Below are 15,182 nucleotides of genomic sequence, written 5' to 3'. Positions count from 1 at the left end.
AAATCTGAGAAAAGCAAGCATTTATACATGTTTATAAGTTCTTATTCTAAAAATCATAGTAATTTAAGTTAAACCTTTTATAAAATTTTTTTTCCCGGGAATTCCCCGGCGGTCCAGTGGTTAGGACTCTTCACTCTCACTGCTGAGGGCCCGGGTTCAATCCCTGGTCATGGAACTAAGATCCCACAAGCTTTACGGTGCAGCCAAAAACAAAAGTAAAAAAAAATTATTGAAGTATAATTGACCTACAACACTATTATAGTTCTAAGTGCACAACATAGTGCCAAGTGAATGAACAAATGAAAACATGCTCGACATTGCTAATCATCAGGGCAATACAAATCAAAACCTTGAGCTATCACTTCACACATATCAGAATGGCTATTATCAAAAAGACCACAAATAACAAGTGTTGGCAAGGATGTGGAGAAAAGGGAACCCTTGTGCACTGTTGGTGGGAATGTAAATTGGCACAGTCATTATGGAAAACAGTATGGAGGGTTCTCAAAAAATTAAAAATAGAGCTACCATATGATCCAGCAATTCCACTTCTGGGTATTTTTCAGAAGAAAATGAAAGCTCTAATTCGAAAAGATGTATGTACCCCAATGTTCATTGCAGCACTATTTACAACAGCCAAGATATGGAAGCAACCTAAGTGTCCATCAACAGATGAATGGATAAAGAAGATGTGGGGAATATTACTCAGCCATGGAAAAGAATGAAATCTTGCCATTTGTGACAACATGGATGGACCAGAGGGCATTATCCTAAGTGAAATAAGTCAGAGGGAGAAAGAAGATACTGTATGATTTCACTTATATATGGAATCTAAAAAACAAAATAAATGAGGGACTTCCCTGGTGGTCCAGTGGTTAAGAATCCATGCTCCCAATGCAGTGAGCATGGGTTCAATCCTGGGTTGGGGAATTAAGATCCCACATGCTGCACAGCATGGCCAAATAATAATAATAATAACAAAACAGAAACAAATTCATAGATAAAGAGAACAAACAGGTGGTTACCAGAGGGGGGAGAGGTGGAGGGATGAGTGAAATAGATGAGGGAGACTAAGAGGTACAAACCTCCAGTTACAAAATAAATTTGTCACAGGGATGAAATGTACAGCATGGGGAATATAGTCAATAACACTGTAATAACTTTGTATGGTGACAGATGGCAACTAGACTTATTGTGGTGATCTCTTGTATAGAAACATGGAATCACTATGTTGTGGACTTGGATTATATGTATAATGACATGTGTCCATTATATTAGTATCATACAGTATCATATATGTCATATAGTATCATATAGTATGATATATATGTCATATATAGTATCATATCACTGCCCTAAAAATCCTCTGTGCCCTGCCTATTCATCCTTCCCTCTCCTACCCTCTGGCAACCACTGTTCTTTAAATTGTCTCCATAGTTTTGCCTTTTCCGTATGTAGCCTTTTCATATTGGCTTCTTCCACTTAGTAACATGCATTTAAGGTTCCTCCATGTTTTTCATGGCTTGATAGCTTGTTTCTTTTTAGTGCTGAATAATATTCTGTTGTCTGAATGGACCAGTTTATTTATCCATTCACCTACTGAAAGACATCAATTTCACTACTTGATAATTTTAAAAATATATAATAAAAAAATTAAAATCTTTTCAGACAGCTTTACCTGTATTTTAAATTTGTATGGGTGAGTTAGTTTCTTTGTCCAATTTAACTTTTACTTTCCAAGCATTAAGTGTACAAGAGAGGACTTCTCTGGTGGCACAGTGGTTAAGAATCCACCTGCCAATGCAAGGGACATGGGTTCGAGCCCTGGTCCGGGAAGATCCCACATGCCGCGGAGCAACTAAGTCCATGCGTCACAACTACTGAGCCTGCACTCTAGAGCCCACGAGCCACAACTACTGAGCCTGTGTGCCACAACTTCTGAAGCCCACATGCCTAGAGCCCACGCTCCACAACAAGAGAAGCCACCACAATGAGAAGCCCGTGCACTGCAACAAAGAGTAGCACCCGCTCGCTGCAACTAGAGAAAGCTGGTGCACATCAATGAAGACCCAATGCAGGCAAAAATAAATTAATTAATTTTAAAAAAAGAGTACAAGAGAGGAAAGAACATTATAAACAAAAATCTTCCTACTCAAAATAAACCTGCAAAGAAAACTTCCCAATCAGGTGAAAAAGTATAATAAGAAAGCTAACAAATTCAACAGTTAAAGCATGAAGCAAGCTTATTTGTAACATTGATAACTTTAAATATTGATATACATGGTGTTCATTTAAAGTGTGAGTATGTGTTTAATATAGACAGTAGTTATTTTGCTCATAACTTTTTTTTTTTTTGCGGTACGCGGGCCTCTCACTGCTGTGGCCTCTCCCGTCGTGGAGCACAGGCTCCGGACGTGCAGGCTCAGTGGCCATGGCTCACGGGCCCAGCCGCTCCACGGCATGTGGGATCCTCCCGGACCGGGGCACGAACCCGCGTCCCCTGCATTGGCAGGCGGACTCTCAACCACTGCGCCACCAGGGAAGCCCTCTTTTTCTGTTTTCTGTTTGTTCTGAATATATACACATATATGAAATATGGTTATATGAACTTGTAGTTTGTATGTCTTTTTAATTTCTTTTTTAGTAATTAATTTTTAGTGTATTTGATAAAAGTAAGGGTCTGCAACAAATCTGAAATTTTTTAAAAAGTCCTTTACCCCGAATAATTTTAGAATTACTGGCATAGGAGATGTGACACCAAGGAAATAATGTTATGGTAAAGTTAATAAGAGACCAAGAGACAAAGCAGTTGATGAAGTAATGTATCCTCGTAGTGTCATTTTCCTATGAGAGGATTTTCAATAGAAGATAAGTGCTCTCACTTCTTTTTCAGGGAGTCTGACCAAAGAAAGGACACAGACCTTGCACGAATTTGTACTACTTTTTGCTGTATTTGATGAAGGTTAGTGAGCTGCAGTCTGAATTTTGGTCTCCTGAAAGAAATGAAATATATTAATTTAATGTGGTACTTGAGCATGAGGGCTGTTAATGTCCAAAGGAAGTGATTACAGAAAGATCATAAACGACATTATCATTCAGGAATGATGCAGACGGGGATGAAAATGAATTCCAAGGAAAAAATGCAAGCTGAGTTCCACTGGCAGCTATGAAGTAAGAAGATAGAGTAGCTGGGTAACCTTGTCCCTCTTATTAAATCCATCAACAAAGACTTTTTGCTTTACTTTCTCTTTTATATTACGGTTTGAAGCAAAGGAAAGTTTTATTCTTTGTGCAAAGAACGGAGAAGTGCGAGCTTGGACTCTAGAGCAAACGCCCTTCCGACAGGCCGTAGGCGGGGCTACTTTATAGGGACGAGGGAAGGGGCGGAGCTCTCCCGGCAGGCGCAGCTGCAGACGCAGTGCGTGCACAGCGTCTCTGCACACGGCCTGCTGCGGCTGTCTGGCCTTGAGCGTCGTGGTCAGCTTCTGCTCCCAGCAGCGGAGCTGACGTGTCAAACCAGGAGGTCTGGTCTGAAGGGCTAGGGGCAAGGCCTGTACCCGCGACGTTTCATGTATGTAATTTTGTTTTGTTTGGTTGTTTGTTAGTTTTGGTTAAACGTGGGAGACATTTATTTACTTTCCCATATCGCCAATCATGGATACGAGTGGCTAAGGTTTCTATCTCCTCAGGAAAACACAGCCCAGTTGAGTGACTATCACATCCTTTGGAGAATTTCAGTCTTTGGTCACAGCATTTAAGAGCTCCTGGTTTTGGTCCCACAAGCCCTTTTTGAAGTGACTTATTGCTTTACTTTCTAAATGCCCCCTGTTATCTTTTAAAGAAATTTTTACTAAAAATCATATATATTTAAGGTATACATCATGATGATTTTAGATAAATAGATACAGATAGAGAAATGATTACTACAGTCAAACTAACATATCTCCTCACAGAGTTATTTCTTGTGTGTGGTGAGAGCACCCGAAATCTACGCCCTTAGCATATTTCCAGTGTTCAATGTAGTATGATTAACTATAGTCATCACGCTGCACATAAGATCCCCAGAACCTGTTCATCTTAAAACCGAAAGCTTGTACCATTTGACCAACACTTCCCCATTTCCCCAGACCCTGGCAGCCCCTCTTGTGTTCTATGTTTCTATGAGTGTACTTTTTCTTATCTTCATCTCTTACTTTTAAGTAACTTGGGCAAGTTACTTAACCCTTACTCTGTGTCTCAGTTTTATCCAGTTGAAAAGTGAAATAATAAGTACTATTTCATAGGATGGTTGTAAGGATTAAGTGGGTGATTTCTTCCTCGTCGCCATCATGATCACTTTCTGAAGTGAGACACCCGCCATCGTCTCTCTCCTGACTAGTCTCCTTGTCTTTTTGTGCCCCCTGACACTTCATTATTACTGTAGCAGCCAAAGGGAGCCTACCAAAATGTGAATCTGATCTTGTCACCCCAGCCCTTAAAATCCTTCAATTTTACATCAAGGCAAAATGGAAACGCCTTAACACACTGATACATGACCTAGTCTTTGACGACCTGTCTAGCCTCATTGTGCTTCTCTTCCTGCCTCACCGTTCATCACCGTTCAAGTTGCAGCCACACCGAACACCTTTTGTGTAACACCCAAAACACGCCATGCTTTTTCTTGTATCTGGACCTTTGCTTATGCTGTTTCTTCTGCCTGGAAAGCCTGTCTCCAGCTTCACACCAAGTTTCTCCTCCTTCTGGTCCAGGTTAGTTGCCTCTTTATATATTTCCACATTACCTTGAGCTTCCTCCTTATGACACTAAATCATCATTGCTGGCTTTATTAAATATTTATCTTCTTTGACCTCGTATTCCTTTCTCTTCAGGCAAAGTGAGGTTCCTTCTCCTCTCTGCTCCCATAATATCCTGTTCTTATCTCTCTTACATCACTCTTCACTCTGTATTATAATTGTCTGCTTCTCTGTCTATTCGAGCTAAATTGTAAGCGCCTAGAAGGTAGAGGCTGTGTCTTCTTTGTCATCAGTGCCTAGTGCTCAGTAGTGTTCAGTAAATATGTTTAACTGAATGAACAAATGAGTGGATCAAGGGATAAATGAACTTATGAGAGTTCCCCAAAGGCTGGGTGCCTCAGAAAGTTTCAGTCCTTTGCACAAGGAGCTGCTAATAATAATATTTATAGTGCCTTTCACTCTTGTTAATTTCAGGGACGAGGTTGGAAAGCTTTCGGGTTCTTGGGCTTTCATTATTGCAAACTGGATGAAGCAGTTAGGACAGGGACAGGTACTGGCAGCCTTTTCCTAGGATGCTTTTCATGTGCCTCCTTTTAAATAAGTGAGCTAATGAATAGAATGAAATCATCATGGTGCAAATTAACCGATATTCTCCCTTCCACTAGTTATCATCTGTCATTATTCCTTTCCAAGTAGTGTCATGGATAAATATAGGGAGAGATCATTACTTTGAGCAAGAAATATCTGCCTTTTGGTACTGTCTTCTCCCTTTTTCTTACTGACTTTGAGGGCAAATCATCTGTGCCTACTGTGCTGACATGAGACAGACACTTAGCTGGCCCTCTATTGGCATCCTCTCTCAACAGGGAAAAGTTGGCACTCAGGAAAAAATGAGTCCTTGACACAGGCTGTGGATCCTGCATCTGCAATGCACACAATCAATGGCTATATAAACAGGTCTCTGCCAGGTATGTACAGCCTGCTCAAGAATCCTCAAGAGCTTCTGCATTCACCACAGAGCTCTCTTCTCCAGTTCTCCTCAGTTATCTGAAAATTAAGGTTTCTTTTGCTTAAATGTAAATGGGCATCCAAGGATGAACAGATATTTAAGGAAAGCCTGAAACACGAAGACAATATGCAAAGATAAAGAAAAGTAGTATGCCTTGCCTTATCATCCCTTCCATCTGGATGTTCCTGAGTTACATCCTTTTATAATAAATATAATAAACAGGTTTCTAGTAAGTAAAAAAATGTAATAATAGGATTATATGAAAAAGAAACAATCAAAACAAGAATATGCTCACAAAATTAGGAATATGATTGTCAAAATACAAACTTAATAGAAAGTGGTATAAAGCAAACCTCCCAGAAAGCAAAACAAAAAGAGATTGAGAAAGCAAATCTCCCAGAAAGAAAAAGAAAAAGAGATTTTTAAAACCAAAGAAATGATAGAATGAAGTGTTAAGAAAAGAAAAGAGTTGAGTCTTTATATAAAAATTTCCCAGCAGGATAAATTAAAAAGTATCCCCACACAAAATTAGGTTTGTGGAATTTCAAAGAACAAAGAGAAGATACATAAGCTTCCCCTGGGAGAAACAGGTCACATACAAAGGCATGAGAATTAGACTGGCAATATAATAAACCAATACCTTAAAAGTTCTAAAGGAAAAGTTATTTTCAACCTAGAATTCATAGCCAAACTATAACTTAACTTTGGGGGAAGAATAAAGACATTTTCAGAAATGGTAGCCCTTAGAAGCCACTGAATATGTGCTACAATAAAACTAGAGAGTAAACCAAGAAAGAGGGAGTTGGAAAATTCAGACACCCAAGAAAATAATGAAGGACGAGGAAGGATATTTTCTTAACTCTTTTCTATATTTTTCAAGAATTCTATAATTAATATGCATGATTTCAGAATTAGAAAAGAAATTAGCTTTCAAAACATGCAAGTCCCTGCTCTCACATATCAAGTTAATTAACCTCTCTGGGCATCAGTTTCCTCGCCTCTAAGTGAGGGATGATAGCTATAGTTTCTACATTCGTAGGGTTATTGGGAGTTAAAACTTGTAAAATACTTTGGACAGTGCTTGATGTTACACGAGTGCTCAGTAAACATTACTGTTATTAATTATATTGCCATCATTAGCGTTAGATTGGATGTGAGAAGTGAGAGTGGGGACAAGAATAACTCTCACTTGCATAATTGAATTCAGGATGGTACCATTCACTGAAATAAAGAAGTCTGGAATAAGATGAGGTGATAAAGATTGAAAATTTGGTTTTGTACCTGTGGGTTTTATGAGATATCCAGGTGAAGATATTGAGAAGGTATCAGTCTGGAGTTAATACCATGAGAATGAATGATATTATTCAGGGAGAAAATTTGATTAACGAGAGAATAAGGCCTAGGGATGAGCCCTGGGGTGGTCCATCATTTAATGGATGGGTAAAGAAGGAGCAGTCACAAAATGAGACAGAAGAAGGAGCAGTCTAAGCCTTAAGGGAACAAAACTCTGTTGAAACAGAGGCCAGGGGAGGAGAGAATTTCAAGAAGAAACGAATGGTCAACAGATGCAGATGAAGACTGAAAAATACCCATTGGACTTAGCATCAAGATAGTCATTGATGACTTTGGCAAGAGCTGTTAGTTTGACAGTACCCCAGTGTCCTTGGAAAGTTTGGTTCCAAGTCAAGATAATAAAATTTGTAAGGACAATTTGTTCATCCTATCCTAGAAAGTGTTTTCCATTTCAAATTCTCTACTTCTTGCTTATAGCTGTGTTATTCTTACTTTACAGGTCTGATTGGATGTCATAAGAAATCAGTCTATTGGCATGTGATTGGGATGGGCACCACCCCTGAAGTGCACTCAGTTTTCCTTGAAGGGCACACATTTCTTGTGAGGAACCATCGCCAGGCTTCTTTGGAGATCTCACCAATAACATTCCTTACTGCTCAGACACTCCTGATGGACCTTGGCCAGTTTCTACTGTTTTGTCATATCTCTTCCCACCAACATGGTAATATCTGTGGATCTTAAAAATAAGTATTATAAATATCCAGCTCTTCTTTTAATAGAATTTACTGTCCACTGTCCAGTATAGGATTATGTTAGTTAGACCTCAACTGAGATTCCCTAGTTGCCAGTTTTCAGAGCAAATAGTTCACCTTGAGTATAAGAGGGCTTGATTATTAGTAGTACTTGTGAATGTACTGGTGAATCTACCTGTGATATAGGGAGGGGAAAATGAGGTGGCAAGAGTGAGGAGGACAGTGTATCATTGTTTTCCTAGCCTGATCACATTAAATAGGCTTCAGTACTATGGAGAGAGGGATTTTGGGTCATAGCTGAAGAGATGTTTTATGAGAAATTTAGGGAAAAGGAAAAAAGTGCACTGTCTAGGTTGTAATCATAAGGGCTCCAGGATATCAGTAGTGATGCCCAGAGCATTATATAGCAAATACAAATGGATATTCTGAGCAAATGAGTGAGTCTTGAAAAAGGGGTAAAGCATATATTGGAGGAGAGTCAGGCAGAAGGGAAATGGTGAGTGCAAAGACCACAGGAAGAAACCAGAAAGTACCAGATAATGGGGAAGGTAATACATATAGGACAATGGCAAGAAAGGATATTGGTGTGGAGAAGGGAACACTTAAGAGAAGGCCTTGAAGGCCTAACAAGAAAGAACAAAGTCATAAGAGTTAAGGCAAGAAAGTCTCATTGGAACCTGACATTCGTTTGTCTGACTCCAGATGGTATGGAAGCTTATGTCACAGTAGATAGCTGCCCAGAAGAACCCCGCAAATGGATGAAGAGTAATGAAGAAGAAGATTATGATGATTTTTATGACTCTGACATGGATGTGGTCAGATTTGATGGTGACAGCGCTCCTCCCTTTATCCAAATCCGCTCAGTTGCGAAGAAGCATCCTAAAACCTGGGTCCACTACATTGCTGCTGAAGAGGACGACTGGGACTATGCTCCCTCAGTCCTTACCTCCAATGACAGGCAAGTACCTTTTGACTCTTGGTGCTATCTCTTCCCCATAATCAAAAATTCTTCCCAGTTATTCAAAACAACAAATCCTTAAGCCATATTTAAGGTTAGGTACAGGTATAGAATCAAATGGCAAGGGCATTAATATGTTTGGTAAATTAACATAGCTAAACATCAGGGATGCTTATATTTTTCTCACTCCTTTCCTTGATTAAATCATATGGGCTATTTTAGAGTGGATTTTAGCAACCTGTCCTTTACCTAGAATTCTCCATTCCAACCTCTCATCTTTTTGTGTCTCACACAGAAGTTATAAAAGTCTGTATTTGAACAATGGTCCTCAGCGGATTGGTAGGAAGTACAAAAAAGTCCGATTTATAGCTTACACAGATGAAACATTTAAGACTCGTGAAGCTATTCAGTATGAATCAGGAATCCTGGGACCTTTACTTTATGGAGAAGTTGGAGACACACTTTTGGTAAGTTGAGGAAAAGATATAAGGTTGGGTAAGAAGACAAAGTCTGGAGGGTTTTGAGTTTTTTAAACCTTCATAATTCAGCCTTGTCTCCAATGGGCAGGATCTTTTAAAAATTATAAATGTTACACAAACGTGGATTATAAATTTGTTTTAAAATATTATAGAACAAAATATTTAATGCCACCCATTAAACCTGACACTCATTTGAAATACTCATTGCTTAGACTTTCATACATATCCTTCTACGACTTTTAGAAGGATTTTACATTTGACTTGTAAGGAAAAGAACAAGAAGAATATGTGACAGAGAGTAGATATAGCCCACAAAGCCTAGAGCATTTACTATCTGTCCCTTTCCAGAAAATGTTTCCTGACCCTTGATATAGCATATTAACAATACTTATGCTTCAAATAACAGTGGCTTTAAAAAATAGGGAGTTATGTTTTCACAATCACTTTAGAGATAGGTAGATGGCATGTCAACCGTAAAAAAATGCACAACCTGAAAGTTGAGAGTTATGTTTTATTTGGCGGACATTCTTAGGACCTCAAGCCCGGGAGACAGCGTCTCAAGTAACCCTGAGAGAACTGCTCCAAGGAGGCAAGGGGGGAGCCAGGGTATATAGGAGTTTTGCAACAAATGGCAGGTAGTAGGAACAAAAGATTACTGTTAATTAAAGAAAACCAGGTATCCCGAGTTAAGGAATTTAGTACTTTTCTATGTCTGGGAAGATGCAAGAGTCTGGGCTCACTGAAATCATTCCTTTGAACTGCACCTCAGCTATCTGGGGCCAGTATCCTGTGCTTTCTCATCCTGCGTTTCCTTAAGCTGCATCATTGGATGTGGCTGCAGTCTGATGACTGCTAGACAGCCGGGCATTCTTCGTTTCCTCTCCTGAGTTACCTCAGGGCTCACTGATGGCTGCGACATCCTTTGTTTACTGATATGGCAGGCAGGTTCTTAACATGGCTGTATTTTGCTTATATATTTGTAAAAGGTTTTATGCATTATAAATATTAACACATTGTTATTTGTCTTTCAAATATTTTTCTCAGTCTGTCACTTGTACTTTAACTCCTTTGTGATGTCTTTTGTCCTATAAAAATTTTCAGTCTTTATGTAGTCAAGATCTTTTCTCAATCTTTAAATTTATATTTTTCTGGATATTTTTCATTTATGTTTTCGGCCTAGGAACATCTTCACTACCTCTAAGAGATTATAAATATGGTCTACTATATTTTATTCTTTTACATTTACAGTTTTATTTTTACAATAAGCATTTTAATTGCTCTGGAAGTTACTTTTGGGTATAGAGCATCGTGTCAAATAGGGATTTCCCCAAGTGACAGCCAATTGGTCCAATCAATCCTTTCTTCACTAATTTTAAAATGCCTTTTTTATTATATACTAAAATGATAAAATCTGTTCTGTTTAACTGATCTGTTACCACACTGTTTTAATGACTGCAACCTTGTGATATGTTTTGATATTTGTAGGACATGTCTACCTTCATTTTACTTCTTTAAAATTTTAATTAACTATTAATGTACAGTTTTTCTTCATGAATTTTATTTACCTATTTTTGAATTAGCCAGTATAAATAACTCAAAAGGCAAAGAAAAGGCAAGCTTTCCTTCCTCGCAGACTTCCAGTCCCATAGTCTGATCAGCTATCGTTGCTCTCAGTTTTTTATATTCCCTTTCAGAAACAGTATATACATATACAAGTGTATGTGCACATATTTCACACAAAAATAGAAGCACTATGTAGATTTTAACAATATATCTTGGATATCATTTCATATCAATATATGTAGGTCTGCCTCATTCTTTCATGTTTGTAAGTTATGCTCTTATATATGCTGAATCCTATAAGGCTTTTCTGTTAATGTGAGAACTTGAGGACTATTTTTTACTTTTTATACGGAAATTATCAAACATACCCAGAAGTAGAAAGAATAGTAAAATAAACTTCTTTGAACCCATCACTCAGCTTCAACAGTTATCAACAAATGGCTAATCTCATTTTGTCTATAAACCAACTAGGCCTAACAGACATCTACAGACCAGGCCACCCAACTCCAATAGAATACATATTCTTCTCAAATGCACAAGAAACATTCTCCAGGATAGATTATACATTAGGCCACAAACCAAGTCTCAAAAAATTTTAAAGAAAACTATAGTTCAAAATTCCTTGTGGATATAGATGCAAAAATCCTCCACGTTATTAAGCCAGATCTAGCAACATTTTAAAAAGATCATATACTATAATCAAGTGAGATTTATCTCAGGAATGTAGGGATGGTTCAACATATGAAAATTAATGCAATACAACATATTACTTGAATAAAGGACAAAAGCACATGATCGTGTAATATGTGAAGAAAAAGGGCTTGACAAAATCCATTACCTATTCGTGATAGAAAAAACTCAATGAACTAGCAGCACAATGCAAGGTCCTTAACTTGATGAAGAACATCTAAGAAAAACTTATAATACGCTGAAAGACTAAATGTTTTCCCCCTGAGATTAGGAACAAGTTAAGATGTCCACTCTTGGCGGGGCAGGGGCAGGGGCGGCAGCTCCGGGGACGCCGAGGCCCCACTCGACCCATCACGCCGTTGCTGCCCAGACGCCGTGACCCCCCGTCCACCCTGCTGCACCTGCGGAGACTCAGCAAAGTGCTGGGTGGGCACGGGGCAGTCTCCACGTCCTCGAATCTGCCCTTTCAGTTGTTTTCTTGACATGACCTTAAGTCACCCAGAACTAACTGGGACGCCCGGTCCAGCAGTCGAAGGGGAACCGAGGGTCTCTGCCTGACCGAAATGGTAACCTGGCAGAAGGGGAAGCTGGCGAGAGGTTCTAGAAGTTGCTTGAGAACTTTGTGCCATCGGCAGCTCCTGCCTAAAATCGTCGGGAGCTGCTAAAATCGTCTTTAGGAAGGCTGGCAGCCAAGTTTGACACCCCAGCGTTCCATACAAGGATAGACGGTGACTTGGGAGGTAATTTCCACATCCTGCTATTTGTGTTCAGGGTCAAGGCTTATGGACGACACGAAGGGAAGACGAGGGAAGGACGATGGATGCGAACACGTCCACGGAAGCATCGCCCCAGCTCTGAACTGGGTCGGCCTACTGTTGGCATCGCAGCAAAGGGTCAAGGCCAGGCCAGGCCTGCAGAGGGTGCCTCCTAACTTCACTGTTGACCCCAAGTGCAGACTGTCCTACAAACGAGTTAGAAAGGATGATTTGGGTTCCTAGTCATTAGAAGTTTTTTGAGGTTTCTGTTTAAAATTTTAAAAGAGATTTAGAAACACTAGGCATATTTTGGAAGGAAAGCAGATGAAAGAAAAGCATTTTCCTTCTGCGTATAAAAACCTAAATATAAAGGTATGGCTTATACTAGGTGGGAATGCCCACCTACAAGGGTCAAATTCAGAATAAAATTGAAGAGTGTTTGAAAATCAACTCAATCAATGCCAAGTATGGAGGATGCAAAAACGAACTGGACAATGTCTTTTTTCATAAGAAGTTTACAATTTAGTAAGGAAAAAAGAGAACAGGACTTGTGGAGAGAACATATTTCAAGAAGAGTGAATGTGATATGTAGTCTGGTTTGGCAAGAAAATAATGCTGCTATAGAAGGGCGTGGTGAGTGATAAGCTCAATGGATGCGGTTAAAGATGTTGTGAAAGGCCCTACATACTCAGCTGGTTTTGAACACAACTGAACAGATGAGGAACCTTTGATAAGAAAATATAGGAGTGTGGACTTCCCTGGTGGTGCAGTGGTTAAGAATCCGCCTGCCAATGCAGGGGACACGGCTTCGAGCCCTGGGCCAGGAAGATCCCACATGCCACGGAGCAACTAAGCCCGTGCGCCACAACTACTGAGCCTACACGCGGCAACTACTGAAGCCCGTGTGCCTAGAGCCCGTGCTCTGCAACAAGAGAAGCCACCACAATGAGAAGCCCATGCACCGCAACGAAGAGTAGCCCCCACTCACCGCAACTAGAGAAAGCCCAGGCACAGCAATGAAGACCCAACGCAGCCCAAAATAAATTAATTAATAACTTAAGAAAAATAAGAAATAACAGATAAGTTATGCCAAGGTCCGTAGAATATCATCTACCTGGACCGAAATCTGTCCACACATCTTAAAAAAAAAAACCATGAGGTGTACAAGGAGTACAAATAAAGTTACACATGATTCATACAATACTAGGAAATGGAAGGTACCACAAACATCAAATTACCAGAAAATTGGTAAGTAGCAAACTCCAGCAAGAGCAACCTTCCTCCACTGCTGCAAGACTCTAGACTGATACTGGAGTTAGAAGAAAAGGCTTCTATTTTATTTTTGTATTGCAATATAGTTGATATACAATATTATGTTAGTTTTAGCTGTGCTACATAGTTATTTGATATTTGCATACATTATGAAATGTTCACCACAGTAAGTCTAGTAACCATCTGTCTCCATACAGATTTATTGCAATATTATTACTTAGGCTGTATATGACATCTCCATGGCATATTTCTTATTTAAGTGGAGGTTTGTACCTCTTAACCCCCTTCACCTATTTTGCCCTTCCACCACCCTCCCCTCTGACAACCATTGGCTTGTTTTCTGTTTCTGTTGAGTATGTTTTGTTTGTTTTGTATTTTAGATTCAACATATAAGTGAGATCATACAGTAGAAAAAAAGGATGTCCACTCTTGTTACTTTTATTTAATACTGAACTGGAAGCCAATGCAATAAGGCAAAAAAAAAAAAAAAAGGAATTAGAGGCATTTGGATTGGAAAGAAAGAAAGAATACTGTCTTTATTTGCTGATGATATGATCTTTTCTGCAGAAAATCCTAAGGCATCTACTAAAAAGCTATTAGAACTAATAAACAAGTACAGCAAGTTTGCAAGATTCAAGATCAATACTAAAAAATAAGTTGTATTTCTATACACTTCAATGAAAAATCTGCAAATGAAATTAAGAAAACAGTTTCATTCATGATAACATAAAAAAAGAATGAAATAATGGGAAAAATATAACAAAAAAGGTGCAACACTTGTACAGTGAAAACAACTAATTGTTACTGAGATAATTTTTTAAATATCTAAATAAATGGAAAAACATATATTTATGGATTGGAAGAGTCACTTACTGTTAAGACTCTTCCAAATTTGTCTATAGATACAAATTGAATCCCTATCAAAATCCCAACTGCCTTTTTTGCAGAAATTGACAAGCTGATCCTAAAATACAGATGGAATTGCATAGGACCCTTAATAAACAAATGAATCTTAGGGGAAAACAAACAACAAAGTTTGAGGACTCACACATCAATTTCAAAAATTACCACAAACTATAGTAATCATGACAGTGTGGTACTGGCATAAGGATAGATATATAGATCAATGGAAAACAATTGAGAGTCCAGAAATAAACCTACATATCTATGAACACTTGACTTATTTTTTTAATTGAAGTATAGTTGATTTACAGTATTGTGTTAGTTTCAAGTGTACAGCATGGTGATTCTGTATTTTTGCAGATTATACTCCATTATAGGTTATTATAAATATTCGGTATAATTCCCTGTGCTATACAGTATATCCTTGTTGCTTATCTATTTTATGTATAGTAGTTTGTATCTGTTAATCCCATACTCCTAATTTGACACCCCCCCGTTTTCCCTTTGGTAACTATAGGTTCGTTTTCTATGTCTGTGTGTCTGTTTCTGTTTTGTAAATAAGCTCATTTGTATCATTTTTTTAGATTCCACATGTAAGTGATATCATATGAAATTAGTCTCTCTTTGACTGACTTTACTTATTATGATAAGTTCTAGGTTCATGTTGCTGCAAATGGAATTATTTTGTTCTTTTTTATGGCTGAGTAGTATTCCTTTGCATGTATATACAATGTCTTCTTTATCTATTCATCTGTAGATGGACATTTAGGTTGCT

General features: G+C 38.6%; 1 protein-coding gene and 1 non-coding gene across 2 annotated transcripts in view; one reads left to right on the top strand and one right to left on the bottom strand.

The window, feature by feature from the left end:
* The window catches only part of F8 (coagulation factor VIII), a 116,833-nt gene that overhangs the window by 20,349 nt on the left and 81,302 nt on the right, over positions 1 to 15,182 (top strand). The window contains exons 5-9 of the mRNA XM_065900420.1: positions 2,894 to 2,962; positions 5,600 to 5,701; positions 7,535 to 7,756; positions 8,490 to 8,745; positions 9,041 to 9,212. Coding sequence (XP_065756492.1) covers positions 2,894 to 2,962; positions 5,600 to 5,701; positions 7,535 to 7,756; positions 8,490 to 8,745; positions 9,041 to 9,212 — 821 coding nt within the window. The remainder of the gene's footprint in view (positions 1 to 2,893; positions 2,963 to 5,599; positions 5,702 to 7,534; positions 7,757 to 8,489; positions 8,746 to 9,040; positions 9,213 to 15,182) is intronic.
* Positions 3,674 to 3,801, bottom strand: LOC136143154 (small nucleolar RNA SNORA25). The gene has a single exon (XR_010657853.1). It is a non-coding gene; the product is annotated as a small nucleolar RNA SNORA25 (small nucleolar RNA).

Source organism: Phocoena phocoena, chromosome X, assembly GCF_963924675.1.
Source record: "Phocoena phocoena chromosome X, mPhoPho1.1, whole genome shotgun sequence".
Lineage (NCBI taxonomy): Eukaryota > Metazoa > Chordata > Mammalia > Artiodactyla > Phocoenidae > Phocoena > Phocoena phocoena.
Note: the sequence above shows the minus strand (reverse complement) of the source record. Positions and strands in the feature narration are given on the sequence as shown.